Below are 17324 nucleotides of genomic sequence, written 5' to 3'. Positions count from 1 at the left end.
CCTGTTTACATTATGTGGGGAAGTAACTGCCCAAGTATCAAATGCAATTATGATGCAAGGAAGGGTAGAGAGTCAAAGAAGAAGCTGATTGACAGGCCCTTGCAGCATGTCAAATGGAAGGGAGGAGAATGAAGAATGTGGGACTGGCAGTATTAACTCTTGTTCAGCAAAAAGGAGACTCGTTCATTATACTGATTGGGAAGGAAGCAGGGAGACACGGGTGAGCACTCATTCTGCGCAAACTAGAGTGCACAAAAGTTTCAGAGTGAAGGAGAAGATTAATTCTGCTCTAGTGATGATTCAGATTCTGTTTTGGCAGGGCTACCTCCCAGTTTGAGAACTGTGGCTCTTAATCACTTAGCCCTCGTAGCTTTTTTAAAGGACTTCCTCTGTATTTGCACCACATTTTCAGTGGACTTCTGACAAATCTTTTAAGTGATAGTAGCTTTGACTGACCTTACATAAAACATAAATTTATAAATGTGTGTTTTTATACAGGTTCGAATGCAAGCACTGAAATGCTTTGCAGTTCTAGCCTTTGAAAACCCCCAGGTATCATTGACTCTCGTAAATGGTAAGCTGAGCACTTTGCTGTCAGTATGCAGATTCACAAAGTAATTACAATTTAGTTATTTCCTGACACTTCAATTTTCTCATTTTCAGTGTTGGTGGATGGAGAATTATTACCACAGATTTTTGTGAAGATGTTACAAAGAGACAAGCCTATTGAAATGCAGCTCACATCAGCCAAATGGTAATATTCTTCAGGCTCAAGGAGTAACACTTTAAATCATGGGTAGGCAAACTAAGGCCCGTAGGCCAGATCAGGCCCAATTGCCTTCTGGATCCAGCCCGCAGATAGTCCAGGAATCACTGCATGGATTGCCAGCACACACGTTCTTTCCCTCACATGGCGCCGGCACCGCCTCCTCCCTCCCTCCTCCTGGCTTCTCCCTGCCCTGCCTAGAGGAGGAAGGGGGCTGGGCTTTGTTGGTGCCAGCAGCAGCAGCATTTAATACCTGGGCATGCAGATTGCCCACCTCATGTAAGGTTGTAGATGTTGCTTATTGTCTAGATAACCTGTTAGGAGTTGGTGATCTTGGTGCATGTTGGCATAATGACATGGGCAAATGTACTTGTAAGGCCCAGGAAGTGACCTTTAGATTGCTAGGTAGGATGCTGATGGTAACGTTCTCTGAAATGCTCCTGGATCCACACACAGGTGCAATTTTTCTCCCTCTCATAACATTAGAACTCAGGAACATCTAGTGAAGCTGAATGTTGCAAAGAGTCAGGACCAACAAAACAAAGTACTTCTTCACAGAGTGCATAGTTAAACTATGTAGTTGTGTCCACTTGATCACTCACACTACTATGTCACTACCAGCGGGGGCTCTTGCTCAGTGGTAGAGTAGAAGATTTACATGAAGAAAGTTCCAACTTCAGTTACTGGCATCTATAGTTAAAGGGGGTAGTGGGAGTGGGCTGTCTCTGCCTAAAGCTCTGGTGGTCCATTGGTAGTCAGAATAGACTACGGGCTAGATGAAAAAATTCTCTGACCTGTTATAAAGCAGCTTCCTGTGTTCCACTTTGGTATAGCTTTCTTCCCCACCAGCTTATATCTGCTCTAACAAGGGTCATGATATTCTTCTTCTGCTTTCCACAGCTTTACTATTTCATTTGTTTTTAAAACGTGTCCCCTTAACTGCTGAATGGTTCATCCAGCAATGAAACATAACAAAATCTAAAATATACTTTATACTTCTGACAATATGGGTAAATTAGGTCTGTAGTTCTCTCTAAGGAAGTGTAAGCCTTCTAATGATTTTTTTAAAAAATATCAATTCTCTGTATATATTACATGTGTCAGTTAATCAGCATTTTGATGTTTCATTGTAGCCTTACTTACATGTGCAGAGCTGGAGCAATTTGCACTGATGATACCTGCATTGTGTTAAAGGTAAGGTGATTAAGCCTACAGCTGTACTTAGGCAAATTGTTTTTTTGCACCAGGGTCTCGCCTAAGAATTTAGGAAGCACTAATAAAACTGTTCCTACTTGGTGGTGATTAGAGTTTGGTAGTATGGTTATGAAATATACACCCTCTTTCCTCTTCTGTTGGCATATCCTTGTTAACCGTATGGACTGCAGCAATGTGTTCTATGTGAAGAGTCTTTTGCAGCGGAAGGGTTTTTTGTTTTTGTTTTTAAACTTGCATATTTATCATCAATACAACATACCTTTATCAGCTTCTCAGGTTTTGGCTAAAGTCAAGTTGATTTAGAACTCACTATGCTGAGTACACTGCCTTGGATGATGGTTCTGCTGCACAGTAGTTTCCTATGTGAGGTACTTCCCATCCTGGGAATGGGGCAGCCTTGGAATCATACTGAGGAATTGAGGGTAGACTGAATGATACGAAGGGCAATCTGAAAAGGATTTGATGTTGTGTGGAGAGTAGATAGATAGATAGATAGATAATTTATTACGGTCGGAGACCAGCATAGTGTGGAGAGTAGGTTATAGCCCTCTTCCAGCAGCTATTCTGGATGGTCCCAGAGCATGAACAAATACCTCTGTTCTTCTGCACTTTGCAGATCAGGAGAGAAAATGCAGAATTGTATATCAATTTGTCATTTAGGAGAATAGTGAAATTTTTTTCCCTACTACACATACAGTATTTGATTTGCATCTTGCTAAGTGATTCACTTACGTTGCTGTACCAGAACAAAAAATAGGTTCCTTTCTGGGTTCTATTCACTAGATCAGGAAGGCATAGGGTAGTGCAAGAAGAAGAAAAAACTTGTACCAAGCAAAAGGGTGAAGAAGGGGCAAAGTGATGTATTCTTCCTCTGCCATCCCATACAGTTTTGTCGTGTTCACAGAAGAAAGGGCTTTCATTCCTATATGGCTGGCACAGATCCACCCTTCTTCCATCAGCCTGGTCATCTGTGGCTAGCAGCCCAGTCATTAAATTCAAGCCTGTAGTAGATAAATCATGTTTTGTAACTGTTAATCTTTAAGCATTAGTACTTGTCTTGGTCTTGATTTTGTGAAGGCTGCCTGTAGGAGGGAGATTACCATGCATTCTGGTGTCACTTTATTTATCAAAGTTATTGCAGGGGAAGTAGATTGTTTCAGTCCCTATGACCACTACCATAAGTGAATTATTGGCCAGTTTGCTTTTGATAACTTTCTTCTATCTTAGTGCTAAATCAGTTGGCCTTTTATCATGAAACTCTGTATGGCAGATCAAGTAAACCTTGCCAAGTCTAAGTGGATATTAGAAAGGAGTTGGGTTTGTTTTTTTTTGCAGGGTTCCTAGCTGCATATAAATTTGTATTGTTTGTACAAGTTACTTTGATGGTGCAGGAACACTAATGGCAGTGGCTATTTTAAATTTTGCATTTGTACAGAGACTTGTCTAGATCTCTGAGAAGATCTATGCTTAGAAAATGTCTTTTTTATCTGAAAGTTCATCTAAATGACAAACCTAACAAATTTCAAAAGCATGTATAGATGATTTACTTTTTAAAAAATCATAGTTTTTGTACTTTCCAGACACTACCATGTTTGGCGCGGATGTGTAGTAAGGAGAGGCTACTAGAGGAGAGAGTAGATGGAGCAGAAACCCTTGCCTATTTGATTGAAGCAGATATTGAGCTACAAAGAATCGCCAGTATTACTGACCACCTTATTGCAATGCTTGCTGACTACTTCAAATATCCGAGTTCAGTGAGTGCCATCACTGATATAAAAAGGGTATGTCTTTTCAATACATTCAGAAACTTCCCAAAAGTATGTGGGGAGATTGTGTGTGAAAGATTAAAATATATAGTAGCTAAGCACTGAGTTCTCATTGATTGGCTAATAATTAGATGCAAGGAGGTATAAGATATCCCAGTTTTCTTTGTTGCTGTAATCAAATGCCTTTTTGTCTGGGTTGTTCGGTGTTGTAATTAGTACATTCTTTGTAAGATCCCAACTGGATCACTAAACAAAAATGAATGAGTACTACTTGGGGCAAGACACAGAATATGGTGCCAGCTGTATAAACTGTGAACAGTATTCACTGGTACAAACACAGCAAACATTGACAGGTGCAAATGTGACTCTAATAGTTGGTAGCGGAAGGGACCTAAAAAGTATATTGCCCAAGGCTTTGGTTTATTTCACTCGCTTGTTACTTAGACATTGGAAAGTAGGCACTGTTATATCAATAGCCAAAAGGTTGCAATTGAAGTATAACTTGAATTTGATTAGTATTATTTTTTAATAGCTTGATCATGACCTAAAGCATGCTCATGAACTGCGCCAGGCTGCATTCAAGCTCTATGCTGCACTTGGAGCGAATGATGAAGATATAAGAAAGAAGGTGAGTCTTGTTGTGAATGTATTTCCAGTACCAGTAGCTTGCAGACAGGAAGTGATATATTCCAGTCAAAGCAGTTGCCCTGACCTTCCAGACAAGTACAGTGATTGTGTGTCCTTGGCAAAAGACTTAGTACACTGAGATACAGGTTGGTGGCCTTCCTTTTTCTTGCTTGTTTAAGCTCTACTGAACTTGCTTTCCATCCTTTGTTAGTCAGGCCCCAGATTTTTTTGACCTTCAGACACTTTCGCAAGGCATATTTTAAAACTCCTCTTTGCTATTCTACCTTTCCTTAACTTTCTGCATCTTTATTGGGCAGGGGTCTAGATATATACAAGAGTCACCATTCTTAGCAGCTGATAGCCATTCAGCTGTTGTCACTCATGGAAAAGTTGTATGAATGTGCAATCATACCATATCCAGTGAGGTTGAGGTGGGAGAGTACACCCTAAGAAGGGAAAGCATTTCCATTGGTGTGACTTCAAGGAAGTTCATTAGGAGACCCTACCACATTCTTTGCCAGAAAGAAAACATAGTATAAGTGGTGACCTTTTTGCACGCGTCAAATTGATGCCTGACCACAAGCCTACAGGTCCTTTTGGACGTGGAAGAGGGTGGAACAGGGCAAGGTGGACTTGTGCGTGCTCCACTGATGTTCACAGGAGCCAGGAATGGAACCCCCATGCAAAATGGGTTGCAGCCTGTGTCCAAATGTGCTATTTGCAGCATGAAGTTTTTCATATGAAAAGGTGATGGCTGAAAATATTCCCAAAAATATTGTGAAAATATTATACATATTGAAATGTAAATCTGCATCACTAAGTATCATTATACAGGTATGAAACATTTCCCCCATAAATTTCAATTTTGGGAAAATAAATTTTCTTCTGGGTAACATTTTTATATGTTCTCTGTAGAGTTTAGAATATTGAGCTAAATGTACTAGATGCCATGTTCTATGTTGGAGATGGAATTATTCTACCGCCACATGTTCCAGCTAACTGATTTGATTTCATAACTTTTCCCTCAGATAATTGAAACTGAAAATATGATGGATCGGATTGTGAATGGCTTGTCTGAATCTAGCATCAAGGTGCGCTTAGCTGCAGTCAGGTATGAAGTTACCTTATGTGAGTAGACTTACATCCAGGGTGCTTTGCCTTACTATTTTTCACTTCATTAGCTAGGAAATACATTGATTTTAAAACAATTAAAACTACAAATCCACAATAACTATGGCTTGAAAAACAAGACGAATTAATTTTCAGATAATTCTCAGTAATTTTTGCGTTATTACTTTTTGATCTTGGAAGTGGGTTGGCTTCAGCACTAAACTTGTTGAAGTAGTCTGAAAGAAGTAGACTTCCTTGCCCTTTCTTCTCTCTGTCTGTCACCCAAAAAGCCGTTCTTAAGGGTTGAGGGACCTGGCTGTAGTGGGTGAGAGGAAGGGGGAATTCCTGAAAATTGGGCGGCAACGGCTTCTGAAAACTGAGTTACAACTGCTAAAAGTTGTCTCTGCCCTCATCCCATTGAACAGGGATCCTCTGAACCTTGGAAAAGGCTTCTTTGTAATTAATACTACATTTTTTCTTTTGCAGATGTTTGCACAGTTTGTCACGATCCGTGCAGCAACTCCGAACTAGTTTCCAAGACCATGCTGTATGGAAACCTTTAATGAAGGTATGTGTATGCTTGAAAAATAATTGTGTTTGTTATTCATTATTATGACAGCTTCAGAAGTGCTCACTGTCAACTGATTGACACTGACAGCAAGCCTTGCTTGCCACAGAACAATCAGGAGTGCACTTTACTAAGTTATTATGAAATAACATAGTGGTATAAAACAATACCACTGGTCCATGGGGTCACGAAGAGTTGGACACGACTGAACGACTGAACAACAACAACAAATAAAACAATAAAAATGCAATATGTAAAACCAGGTAAAACAGTTATGAAAAAGGAGCCAGAGACTGCCTGCAAATCAAAGCATCCTTCTGAGAAAGCCTATAGGGATAGCTTTTCTGAATTGGATGAAATCTGCACAATGTCAGAGCCTGTGTAACTCAAATTGGCAGTGGGGTCCATAAAACAAGGGGCAGGTATATTGCAGGGGTGGGTGGGAATGCTATCTCAGATAATGCTGGTCCCAAGTTGTTTAAAGCTTTATACACTAGCAGTATAAATTTGACCTAGTAACATGATAGCCAGTTCAGTTCTTTTAAATGATATTAATTTTTTGATGGAAGGCAACCCTGGCCAGAAGGGCACTGCCACGTTCTGTGGTAGCTGCAGTTTTCAGACCAAATGTAAGGGCAGGCCCACATAGAACACACTGCAATGTTCCCATCACATGGTTACCAGTGTATGGACTGCTGCTGCCAAGCTACCCCTATCCAGGAACAGTCATAACTGATGCATCAGCCAAAGCTAGTAAAAAGCCGTCCTGGTCACCGAGGCTACTTGAGCCTCCAGTGACAATAATAGATCAAGGAGTACAGTATTCCCAGACTAACATACCTGAATCTTCAGGTGAGGTGCAGCCCTATCCAAAACAGATAACTTACCTGTATTTTGGACAGTAGAACTACTCAATTGCAAGTCCCCCATCTTTCCAAGATTCAACTTCAGTGTATAAGCCCCTCACCCAGCCCACAATCAGGTCTAGACTCTGCACTATAATAATAGTGTTGTTTTCCCTCCATCTCTCCTTAGGTTTTACAGAATGCTCCAGATGAAATCTTAGTGGTAGCATCTTCCACTCTATGCAATCTTCTCTTGGAATTTTCTCCAAGCAAAGAGGTTTGGTTTTTTTAACCAGAAAAAATATATTTGTGTTATGTTCTTTTTATGATATAAAAAGTGTGTCCTGAATCAACAGGCACTGGACTGATGTGGATAGAGTTCTTTCTTGGGATTTGAAGTCTCTGTGGTCCTTTCCAGCTTTGATTTCCAACTATAGAAGTATTTTTTTCTCAAAGCCCAGATTTACCAGGCTGTTGAGCACCTGGAATAATACTGCTAAATATAATTTAATGGGTGATATGGCACAAGCTGAGTGCATTTCTCTGGTAGTCTACCCACCTGCTTCAGCTACATTTATATCATGAGTGATATCCAGCATTAGCCATACTCTCCACAGGCCCATCAAAATAAATGAACTTAAAGTCACTTAAATTTATTTATTTCAATGGATCTACTCTTAGCACTACTTAGTTGGTTATCACCCCATATTTCTAAGCTGTGTGATAAATCTCCAAACTGCAAGTAAACACCTTAAAAACCAGTGTGCATTTTATGGATTGGCACCTAAAAGTAGCATAATTGTATTTGGATGTATGGCAAATTTATAACTGAGGTTATCTTAAAAATGATTGTGGTTTTGTTTGTTTTGTTTTTGTCCTGATAGCCTATTTTAGAATCAGGAGCCATAGAACTTCTCTGTAGTTTAACCCAGAGCGACAATCTTGCCTTGAGGGTGAATGGAGTTTGGGCTTTAATGGTAAGAATTAATGTTAATCTGATAGCTATGGCTGCACCCCGTTTCCTTTCCCCAAGATGACATCATAATTATGTTGAAAATGGGATCAGTGGGAAAATCTTAAACTAAAAGTCTTGTTGAGCCATAGGATGCTTTCAGTGATATGGAGAAACTTGCTTGCTGTTCCTTGTACATTCCTTGTACATTATAATTGTTTCTATGTGTGTAGCAGATTGCAACAGTCTTTGTAATGAAAAAAAATTGGGATGATTATTTTTTATCTATCGTCTTTAGAATATGGCATTTCAAGCAGAACAGAAGATCAAAGCAGACATCTTACGAGGCTTGAGTACAGAGCAATTATTCCAGTTACTCTCTGATTCTGATGTAAATGTACTAATGAAGACATTGGGACTACTTAGAAATCTTTTGTCTACTCGCCCGGTAAGTAAAATAATGAAACAGCATTTTGATTATTATTATTTTTTAAAAAAAGTATTAGTGGACAGTTCCTATAAATTGATTTCACTTGTATGATTACATATTCCTGGCACTGGAGTGAGGACACAGCACTCACCTTCATCACAGCTTGATCAATCTACAATATAAAGAAAGCTATGGGAATGACTAGAGCAAAGTGTTTCCTAAATCCCTAGTACCACATCCTCTGAGCCTTGTGGAGTAAAAGCTTTCTCAGCTGAAAGTCATAAACAGAGGGATCATTCTTGCGAGATGCAGTATTTTGTGAATCAGGCTGTAAATACAAATATCTTTATCTTTAAAGGAAGTTAATCTTTGACTTGTTACATATCCATGGTACTGACTGTGGAAATATTGGTAGAATGCTGAAAAATAGCATAAATTTTTGTTGAGCTGGTATGTGATCTTAATTGACACACCAAATTACACATGATTATTGCTCATTTGGATCCTTCATGGAATGTTGGTGTTGAGAGGGATCTTAAGAGTACAGTAGTTAAACAGAAAAATTCTTCTTAGGTATGGGAATAAAAATTGCCACAGGCTACTCTTTATGAAATTATCCAGATTAGTTTTAAAACTTTATAAGCAATGAGCCGGATTCAACTAAATACTTGTGTTAGCAGGAGTCAGCATGATGAGTCCTACTAGCACAACAGGGCTTTCCCTCTCTTGGTCCCACCTGCTCCCCACCCCCTGGTTCTTGTAGGGTCAGGAGAACCCCTAGAGCAGCACAAAGGGGATGAATAGAGGAGGCTGCTCCATCAGGAAAGCAGAAATGCTTGCCTTGAGGAATAGATACTTAGAATGCTACCCAATATCTCCAGATCTGACTAAGTGGATTGTGAGAAATTTCATTCTTTAAACGAAGTGCAACTTAAACTTTAGGGGTGGCATTCAACTAAACTTTACTCAGAGTAGACCTGTTGAAATTAATGGCTGTTACTTAGTCATGATCATTCATTTCAGTGGGCCTGCTGAGTATTTTTTTTTTGTAAACCACTGTATATATCCCTTTTAAAGTCATCTCCTTTAACCTAAAAAAACTCATCAGCTTCGAGAAAGCTGTTCTGTGTAATGATCCTATTTTTAAATTCCACCAGTTTCCAGGAGAAGTTTCTAATTCCTTTGATTTGTTAAATGTACTTTGCAGGATTTGTTTGACGGTAGAGGGATGTGGTTTTCCAGCACTATTAACATTTCCTTATGACAGTCCTTGCCAAATACACTAACTGCAGCCTCCGGACCAAGCACGAGGGAAGCCCAGCCTCGAGTGCATGTGTGATTACCTTGTGCAATAAGAACTCTGTTGTGGGTGGGGTTTTTTTTAACGAAATTTGTCTGACTTTTAAAAAACTGATTATTTGCTAATGCTATATTTTGAAACTTGGCAGCACATAGATCAGATAATAAGTACTCATGGGAAGCAAATCATGCAAGCAGTGACCCTCATTTTGGAAGGAGAGCACAATGTAGAAGTCAAAGAGCAGGTACTTGTATGCATTGTTTGTATTTGATCATATATATATAACATAATAGGTAGGATGGTGTGTACCTTTGTTGAACAAAGAAGTAGATGTTATGTCTAGAAAACCTGGATTTGGTGAGCATTCTAAGGATGTTTGCATAAATCTTACTGGTAACTTCCAGACATGCGGACCTTGAAGGTGAAGATTTAAGGGTTCTGAAGAGTTCCTCATCCTTGTTAAGGAAAAAAAAAATCGCACAGGCAAAATTTCTAAAACTGACATACATGTTGCCAGGGAAATGTTGAGACAGCAGAAAGAAATAAGCAGGTTGATGCTCTTAGCTCGCTGGGGCAGGAAGTTAAGTAAGAAAGCAGTGTGCTAATAAACCTAGTAAAAATAACAAAACCCTGCAGTGATTTATAGAGCTATAGGGAGAGATGTGAGGAAGGAGGAGGCCTAAGGCAAGCCCTGATGATAGTTGCAAGGGACAAATGGGAGAGGGAGCAAGTTCCCTCTCTACCTTTTCGCCCTGAACCCATTGTGGGGGCTGGCAAGGGGTCTCTGGAGCAGGTGTAAAATAGTGTGCTTGCCCCAGGACAAGATCTGACACTTAAGTTACTTTTAGGAACACTGTGTGGCCTCAGTTAAGTAACTATTGAAACTGTCATTATAACTTTACAATTGACTGCTTTTTCAATGCCTTTTATTGCTGTCCTCCCCTTTCCCCCCTCCAGACGTTATGTATACTTGCCAACATAGCAGATGGAACAACAGCTAAAGAACTTATTATGACAAATGATGATATCTTGCAAAAAATAAAGTATTACATGGTATGTAATTTTATTTAACAGGCATTTCTGCCATTCATATACATAATCCTTTGTGTAGGGGCCACAACTCAGTGTTACCTTCTGTATGTGATCTAACATAATCAATGGCATCTCCCATTTAAAAGGTTCTCTGATAGTACTTGAGAACACTATCTGAGGCTCTGGAGATCTGCTGCTAGTTCAAATAGTGATTCTGGTAGCTGGGTCTGACATACTGTAAGACAGCTTCATATGTTCAGGTAAAAAGATGGGTTTTCTACCTTTTTAACAGTTCAGAGTGAAATACTGATTTTCTTTGTGGCTCTCATTTAGTTGCACAATAGGAACTTAGGAATTTTCTTTCTTTCTTTATTATATAAAAATGTCTTTATTGAAAACCACATCAAAATGTACAAACAAAAAATATACAAATAACCAAATCAAATATCCTGTATTACATTAGTCTCTGATATTTCTTCCTATATTATTTCAGTCTCCCCCCTCGTCCTCCCCCCTCCCATCCTCCCTACTTCCCTCACCTATATGTGATCTTATTGGTCTTATATTATCTTATTCTGCTGTGTTATTTAATTTTCCTAAATATATCCATACTTTTCATAATGTTATTCAGTCACCTTGCGATATATAATCTGTGATATGTGCTATTAGCTAATTTACCTTTCCAAATTTCTCCATATATACTTCCACACATTCCCATTTTTATTGACTTTCTGAGTGGACCCTCCTCTCACTGACACTGTTAATTTTGCCATAATCATAAATTCACAAATTTTTGATCTCCATTCCGGCAGCTCTGGCACTATTGTTGTTTTCCAATTCTTTGCAACTAAAAGTCTTGCCGCTGCAGTACCATATAAAATATATATTCTTCTTATCCTTAGGAATGTCATCAGTCAGTAAGCCCAGTAAATATGCTTCTGGTTTTTTTTATCAATTGTAATTTTAAAGATTTTTTTTCAATTCCTCATGGATCTTTATCCAAAACTGCTTTATTAGCCTACACCCCCACCACATATGGATTAGGGTTCCGACTTCTGCATTACATCTCCAACATTTGTTTGAATAATTTTTGTGCATTTTGGCCAATTTCACTGGGGTCAAGTACCATCAGTGGCACATCTTCATGATGTTTTCTCTTATCAGGTAGCATGCGGTAAAGTTTATATCTTGGGTCCATAATTTTCCCCATCTGTCTAAATAAATTGTTTTACCCAGGTCCTGCGACCATTTTATCGTTGCTTCCTTAATGACTTCATCTTTTAAATCCCACTCCAATAATAAATTGTACATTGTTGATATTATCTTTTTGCCCAATTGTAACAATTATTTTTGTAACTTTGAAATTCTCTGTTCAAAACCCTTTTTATCCTCTTTAAACAAATTTGCTATCTGATAATATTGGAGCCAGCTACTACAATATTTTTTAATCTCCTCATATGCCCTTAATATTAATATGCCCTGTTCTTTTATTATTATCTCATGATAAGTTGGCCAGATCTTTCCCATGTTTATTTTTTTATTCCTATAACCTCTGGTGGTGAAACCCACCAGGGTGTTTTTGGTTCAAGTAACCAACGATGGCTTTCCCAAACTTTATATAAGGGCTTTCTAATTATACGATTTAAGAAATCTTTATTTATTGCCACTTTACCATATGCCAAATATGAGTGCCAACCAAACTGGTTATTCCACCCCTCTATGTCTAGGATCTCCGTATTTCTCAACATAACCCCATCTTCAATCCATCCGAAGCAAAATAATAGAGTTTCAAATTTGGAAGTCCAAAGTCCCCCCTTTCTTTGGAATCAGTTAGCACTTTATACTTTAGCCTTGGTTTCTTTCCTTGCCAAATAAAACGTAAAATATCCTTCCTCCAAACGTCTGAATTTTTCAGAGCACAAGATGCACCCTCTTAATAATGTCTTCCCTCCTCTTGAAGGCTGGTAGTACCCTCCTTACGCTGTGAATGTTGTTTCTGATTGCTTGAAGGGTGGTAATTTTGAGAGAAACAACACATTTTTAAACATTCAATTCTAATATCTAAACACCTTTCTGTTCATTTTTAGAGTCATTCGAATGCTAAACTTCAGCTGGCTGCCATGTTTTGTGTATCTAATCTTATATGGAATGAAGAAGAAGGTAAAATATACTTATCTGTATTGTCCCTAAAATGTAAGTTTATAATTCTCAAAGTCAATAAACTGCAACTGCAAAATGTACAATTCTCCTAGTTGGCCCAGTGGCACAGATCTGGTTTATCTTCTTTGGCAGGGAGTTTCAGAAATAAGGGACTGCCACTAGAAGGTCCTGCATTCTAGTACTGATTTACCTAATTGATTGTGACATTAAAGGAGGTCTTCATCTCCTAATCCTCATTCACATAGTGAACACATGGGATAAGATACTGCATTTTTGTGTGTGCACATGGGAGCTGGAGCAAAGTGGTATTCTGGCTGTAAGAATTCTTTGCATAGGATTGTATTACATTCCTTGCAACTTTTTAGTTGTTCTTGACAAACTGCATGGAAAATATCATTAACAATATGCAGTGTTTTTGTCTTAGGTTCCCAAGACCGTCAGGATAAACTCAGAGATATTGGAATAGTAGATATTCTACACAAATTGAGTCAGTCATCAGATCCAAATCTTTGTGATAAGTAAGTATAAAACTATTCCAAAACCAAATTTTATGGAGCTTGGTAACTTTTAAAACTCATTGCAGTGGTCTATGCAGATAAGATTAGATACTTGGACTTGACTGTGCTGATCTATTAGTGAAAATACACTTCTTGTAAATGGGATATTGTTACTGTTTAATTTTCCTGCAAACCTTAGAGTTGCCCTGTGTCTTTCAAAGATAGTTTAATCAACATGTCTGAAATATTACAGAAGATTTAACTTTGACTTCATACCCTACAGGGGCAAGTTCTCCATGGGAGTTTGGGCTTTTCCTCTTTCAAACAAAGGCTGAAATTTATATATCTTTCTGGCATGTCTTTATGCCTCCACAAACTGCAAATAAGCAGTGCAAATTATTAAAGGGTGATCTAAAAGCCTGCTTTATTGGAAGTATCCCTTTCTATTATTCCTCTATTTATCATATTTAACTGAAGTATCGTTGGCTTCCTAAAGCAGTCACTTGCTTGAAATACTATTGGTGCAGAAGCTTCACAAATCTCAGCAAAAATTCTCCAGTGATTCTTGGTTTATAGTGGTTGATTTCAGTCCAAAACAGACTTTTAAGGAAGCAGATTTTTTTTTGGACAAGCCATTAGAGAAGTTCAGGAGAAATGTTGATTAATTATGTGAGAAACTTCATTGACTCAGTTTTCCACTACTGCAGTTGGCTGTTTGCATAGCAACACTGTTAAAGATCCTGTATTTTATAAGTGTACTTTTGTCATCCCAGTGGCTGACAGTGTTTTTCCTTACAGGGCAAAGACAGCACTCCAGCAGTACCTTGCATGATCAAAGACAAGTCGAACTGTCCGTACAACTCTCAAAGCTATATAATAAGGAATAACGGGAAATAGCCGCGCCTAATTCCTTATCTTTTGCACAAGGCACCTTGGGCTGCATTTCTCTCAGGTGCAGGGAGCTGCTTGGCAGGAGCAGTTTAAGTGATCAGGTCTCCAATGCACTTGAGGACTTTATTGAGGTAGTTCCTTTACTCAGAGGACTCTTCTGGGATTATTTCCCTGAGCTACCTGAACTCTACTAGAACAATCAGTCATCTTTTTTCCTTTGGGCCTACAATTTTCTGCTTATACCACAGCCAGTTGTGGCTGTGTCTGGGTGGGTGTGATACCTCAGAGCTTTTGTTTTCCTTTTTGTGTTTTTTCTACAGATTTTCAAGGGTTAACCATTCTTTGCTGTATGAAAACTTTAAAGAATTATATACGATTTGAATTGAAATGTTATTTAAAAAGTTTTGTCCCATGAAGTTTATTTTGATCAGATGAATGTTTTTAAGTAAAATATATGCATTTGTTAAACCTCAGCTTAATGTACCTGTACTTCCTCTTTTGAAACAAAATGAAGTGACATCTAGATGACTGGTAGCACATGTAATGTGACTAACGCTAGCCTCCCACTGCTGTGTGTTACTAGCGCCAGCTCCCTGGACTTGGGAAAGCAAAATTCAGAGAACCCAAGTTGGAGCCTTAAGTACACTTGACAGCAAGGTTGAATTTGTGGAAATCATACCTGCTGGGTTACCCAGCAAGAAAAATACAGTCCCCGTGCCAGTGCCACTGCTGCCTCAGAGAAATTACACTTGTTAAAAAAGCTGTGTTGTTCTTAGATGACTTGAAGCTGTGATGATAGATTGATTAAAGTAAAAAACAAACAAACCTGGCAGCTGCTGTTTGAAACCATGCAGTGATGAACGTGAGAGGACAGCCCCACAGAAGATCTGGGTGAAAAACAAGACACCAAATCTTTTTACTTTTTTATTTTTCCAGAAGTGCATGATGATGGGACAAAACACTTCCTCCAGCAAAAGAACAAAATGATTAGTAGGATGTTTTCAATTCTGCAAAAATGCTTACTGTCTTCTTTGGGCCTCTTAGTTCACCAGTAAGTTTTCTGTGGGCTCAGTCCAAAGTTGTTCATGTCAAGGGACAAGAGAACCAGTCAGAGGCTAATCTCATTTCACTCACCAGCTTTGGTCATCCCAAACTTTTATTTATAATTAATAACTAGGCACATCACATTTATAGTCAAAGCAAAGGTTAGAGTTTGGGCTTCTGGCTGGTTAATAAACTGAAAGGAGGCTACAAAACGACACCAGAATTTTTATATAAGTCTTTAATGTATTGCTTTACTCTGAAAGGCAAGTAATAGTGATTTCAGGGATAGTAGTAGGTGATGCCATTTCTCAGTGTCATTGCTACAAGCTTGTTGGGGTTGGACTTCTGCAGGTCTGCACGGTGTGCGCCCACCTGCCAACTAGTACCTCAGAAATAAAGCCTTATTTAAGTCATTAACGTGATTGTAGCCTTAATAATACTGAGAAAAATCACTTCCTTGTCGGGTTTGTCCAAAGCCACTCCCTAGAAATAAGGGGTGGGAAGAAGGGAAGGCTCCCTCAGCCTGGCTGCTGCTTTTGCACTCTGGATTATTATTACACCTGCACTTCCAATATTGCTGTCATGCCTCCATCACTCATATGCATATCCATTTACTTTGAAATATAGATATGCCTAAAACTGTGTTGAATACAGCTGAGATGTGCAAATTTTCATCTTCACACTTGAAGGTTGCTTTTTAATAGTGTGGCCCGATATGTGCAAGAAGGATATAAACTATGCTAAGACAATCTGGGTAATGTTGGGGAAAGGTGGGTGAAATATTAGGATGGTAGGTGATAATGAAGTGGCATTTTGCACTCAGTGAAGCATTGTGAATACTTTTTTGATGTTGCTATAAATATGTACAAATAGAAAACACTGTAAATAAAAAATGACCTTTTACTGGAGAACATATTTAAAATGACTTGGCCCTATTGATATGGTTTTTTTCCTGACTTGAAGGAAAGATTACAATCTTAGGAAAGGCAGTAAAACTCAGGTTTATATACACTTAGTCTGTTACACAACTATTCTGAGGATAACTAGCTTCATCTCAAATTCTTCTAAATGTCATGATGTTTGGGGTCATAAAACTACAAGTTGACACACAGAGTGAAAATTATTGCTTTTTACTTTAAATGCTTTGTTTATAGTTGCTGAGAAACTAGGAGTCACAATTGTGTAAATTTCTTCCTGATTTGGTGTGGGGGGAATGCTTTGAATGCTGGGGAGTGCTGTAATGTAGGACAGAGTTTAAAAAAAGAAAGTGCGCTTCATGTCGCAAAGCTGTTCATACTCGTTCTCAGTGCTTTTTTCTGGGGGTACGCATACCCCTAAACATTTTTTGAATCTTTGTACTTTTGTCCATTTACTGTATCTATTTTTCCCTATTTGAACTATAAAATGGTCATTTTCTTGAATCAAAATGAGAGTACCCCTAAACAATTTTTTAAGAAAAAAAACACTATTCTGATCCATACTACACCTTCTCTGGTGTATTCCCCCCATTTACCTCTTGCAGACATCCAAGCTGTTTCTCCTCAGCTTTGCGAAACTTACAGATGACTTAAGCTTTGTGAATATTATGATAATTCAAGACCCAATAATCATTTTATTAAGGAAAACATTTTTATTTGAAGAATCTTAGGAACTTGAAGTGACCTCAAAATTTTCTGGTCCACCACTTACACCCCAGGCTGCTTGAGCCATTATATTTATTCCAACTCGACTGAACACATATAAAAGGTAAAGGTAAAGGACCTCTGACAGTTAAGTACAGTCACAGACGACTCTGGGGTTGCGGCGCTCATCTCGCTTTACAGGCCAAGGGAGCCGGCGTTTGTCCGCAGACAGTTTTTCCGGGTCATGTGGCCAGCATGACTAAGCAGCTTCTGGTGAAATTAGAGCAACGCATGGAAACACCGTTTACCTTCCCGCTGGAGTGGTGCCTATTTGTCTACTTGCATTTTTGGCATGCTTTCAAACTGCTAGGTTGGCAGGAGCTGGGACTGAGCAACAGGAGCTTACCCCGTTGCGGGGATTCGAACCGCCAACCTTCTGATCGGCAAGCCCAACAGGCTCAGTGATTTGGACCACAGCGCCACCCGCGTCCCCATATAT

At 38.8% G+C, this 17324-nt stretch overlaps 1 protein-coding gene across 4 annotated transcripts in view; it reads left to right on the top strand.

The window, feature by feature from the left end:
- ARMC8 (armadillo repeat containing 8) overlaps positions 1-16128 on the top strand; it is a 49383-nt gene extending 33255 nt beyond the window's left edge. For all 4 annotated transcript variants that reach the window (XM_033150058.1, XM_033150057.1, XM_033150056.1 and 1 more), the window contains 15 exons: positions 499-574; positions 664-754; positions 1900-1960; positions 3562-3762; positions 4280-4375; positions 5403-5485; positions 5971-6052; positions 7088-7174; positions 7782-7874; positions 8148-8297; positions 9728-9823; positions 10537-10632; positions 12699-12771; positions 13196-13289; positions 14067-16128. In XM_033150058.1, coding sequence (XP_033005949.1) covers positions 499-574; positions 664-754; positions 1900-1960; positions 3562-3762; positions 4280-4375; positions 5403-5485; positions 5971-6052; positions 7088-7174; positions 7782-7874; positions 8148-8297; positions 9728-9823; positions 10537-10632; positions 12699-12771; positions 13196-13289; positions 14067-14100 — 1413 coding nt within the window. In that variant the 3' untranslated portion in view covers positions 14101-16128. The remainder of the gene's footprint in view (positions 1-498; positions 575-663; positions 755-1899; positions 1961-3561; positions 3763-4279; positions 4376-5402; positions 5486-5970; positions 6053-7087; positions 7175-7781; positions 7875-8147; positions 8298-9727; positions 9824-10536; positions 10633-12698; positions 12772-13195; positions 13290-14066) is intronic.
- Positions 16129-17324: the final 1196 nt, after the last annotated feature.

The sequence above is a fragment of the Lacerta agilis genome, chromosome 5, assembly GCF_009819535.1.
Source record: "Lacerta agilis isolate rLacAgi1 chromosome 5, rLacAgi1.pri, whole genome shotgun sequence".
NCBI classification, from domain to species: Eukaryota; Metazoa; Chordata; class Lepidosauria; order Squamata; family Lacertidae; genus Lacerta; species Lacerta agilis.
Note: the sequence above shows the minus strand (reverse complement) of the source record. Positions and strands in the feature narration are given on the sequence as shown.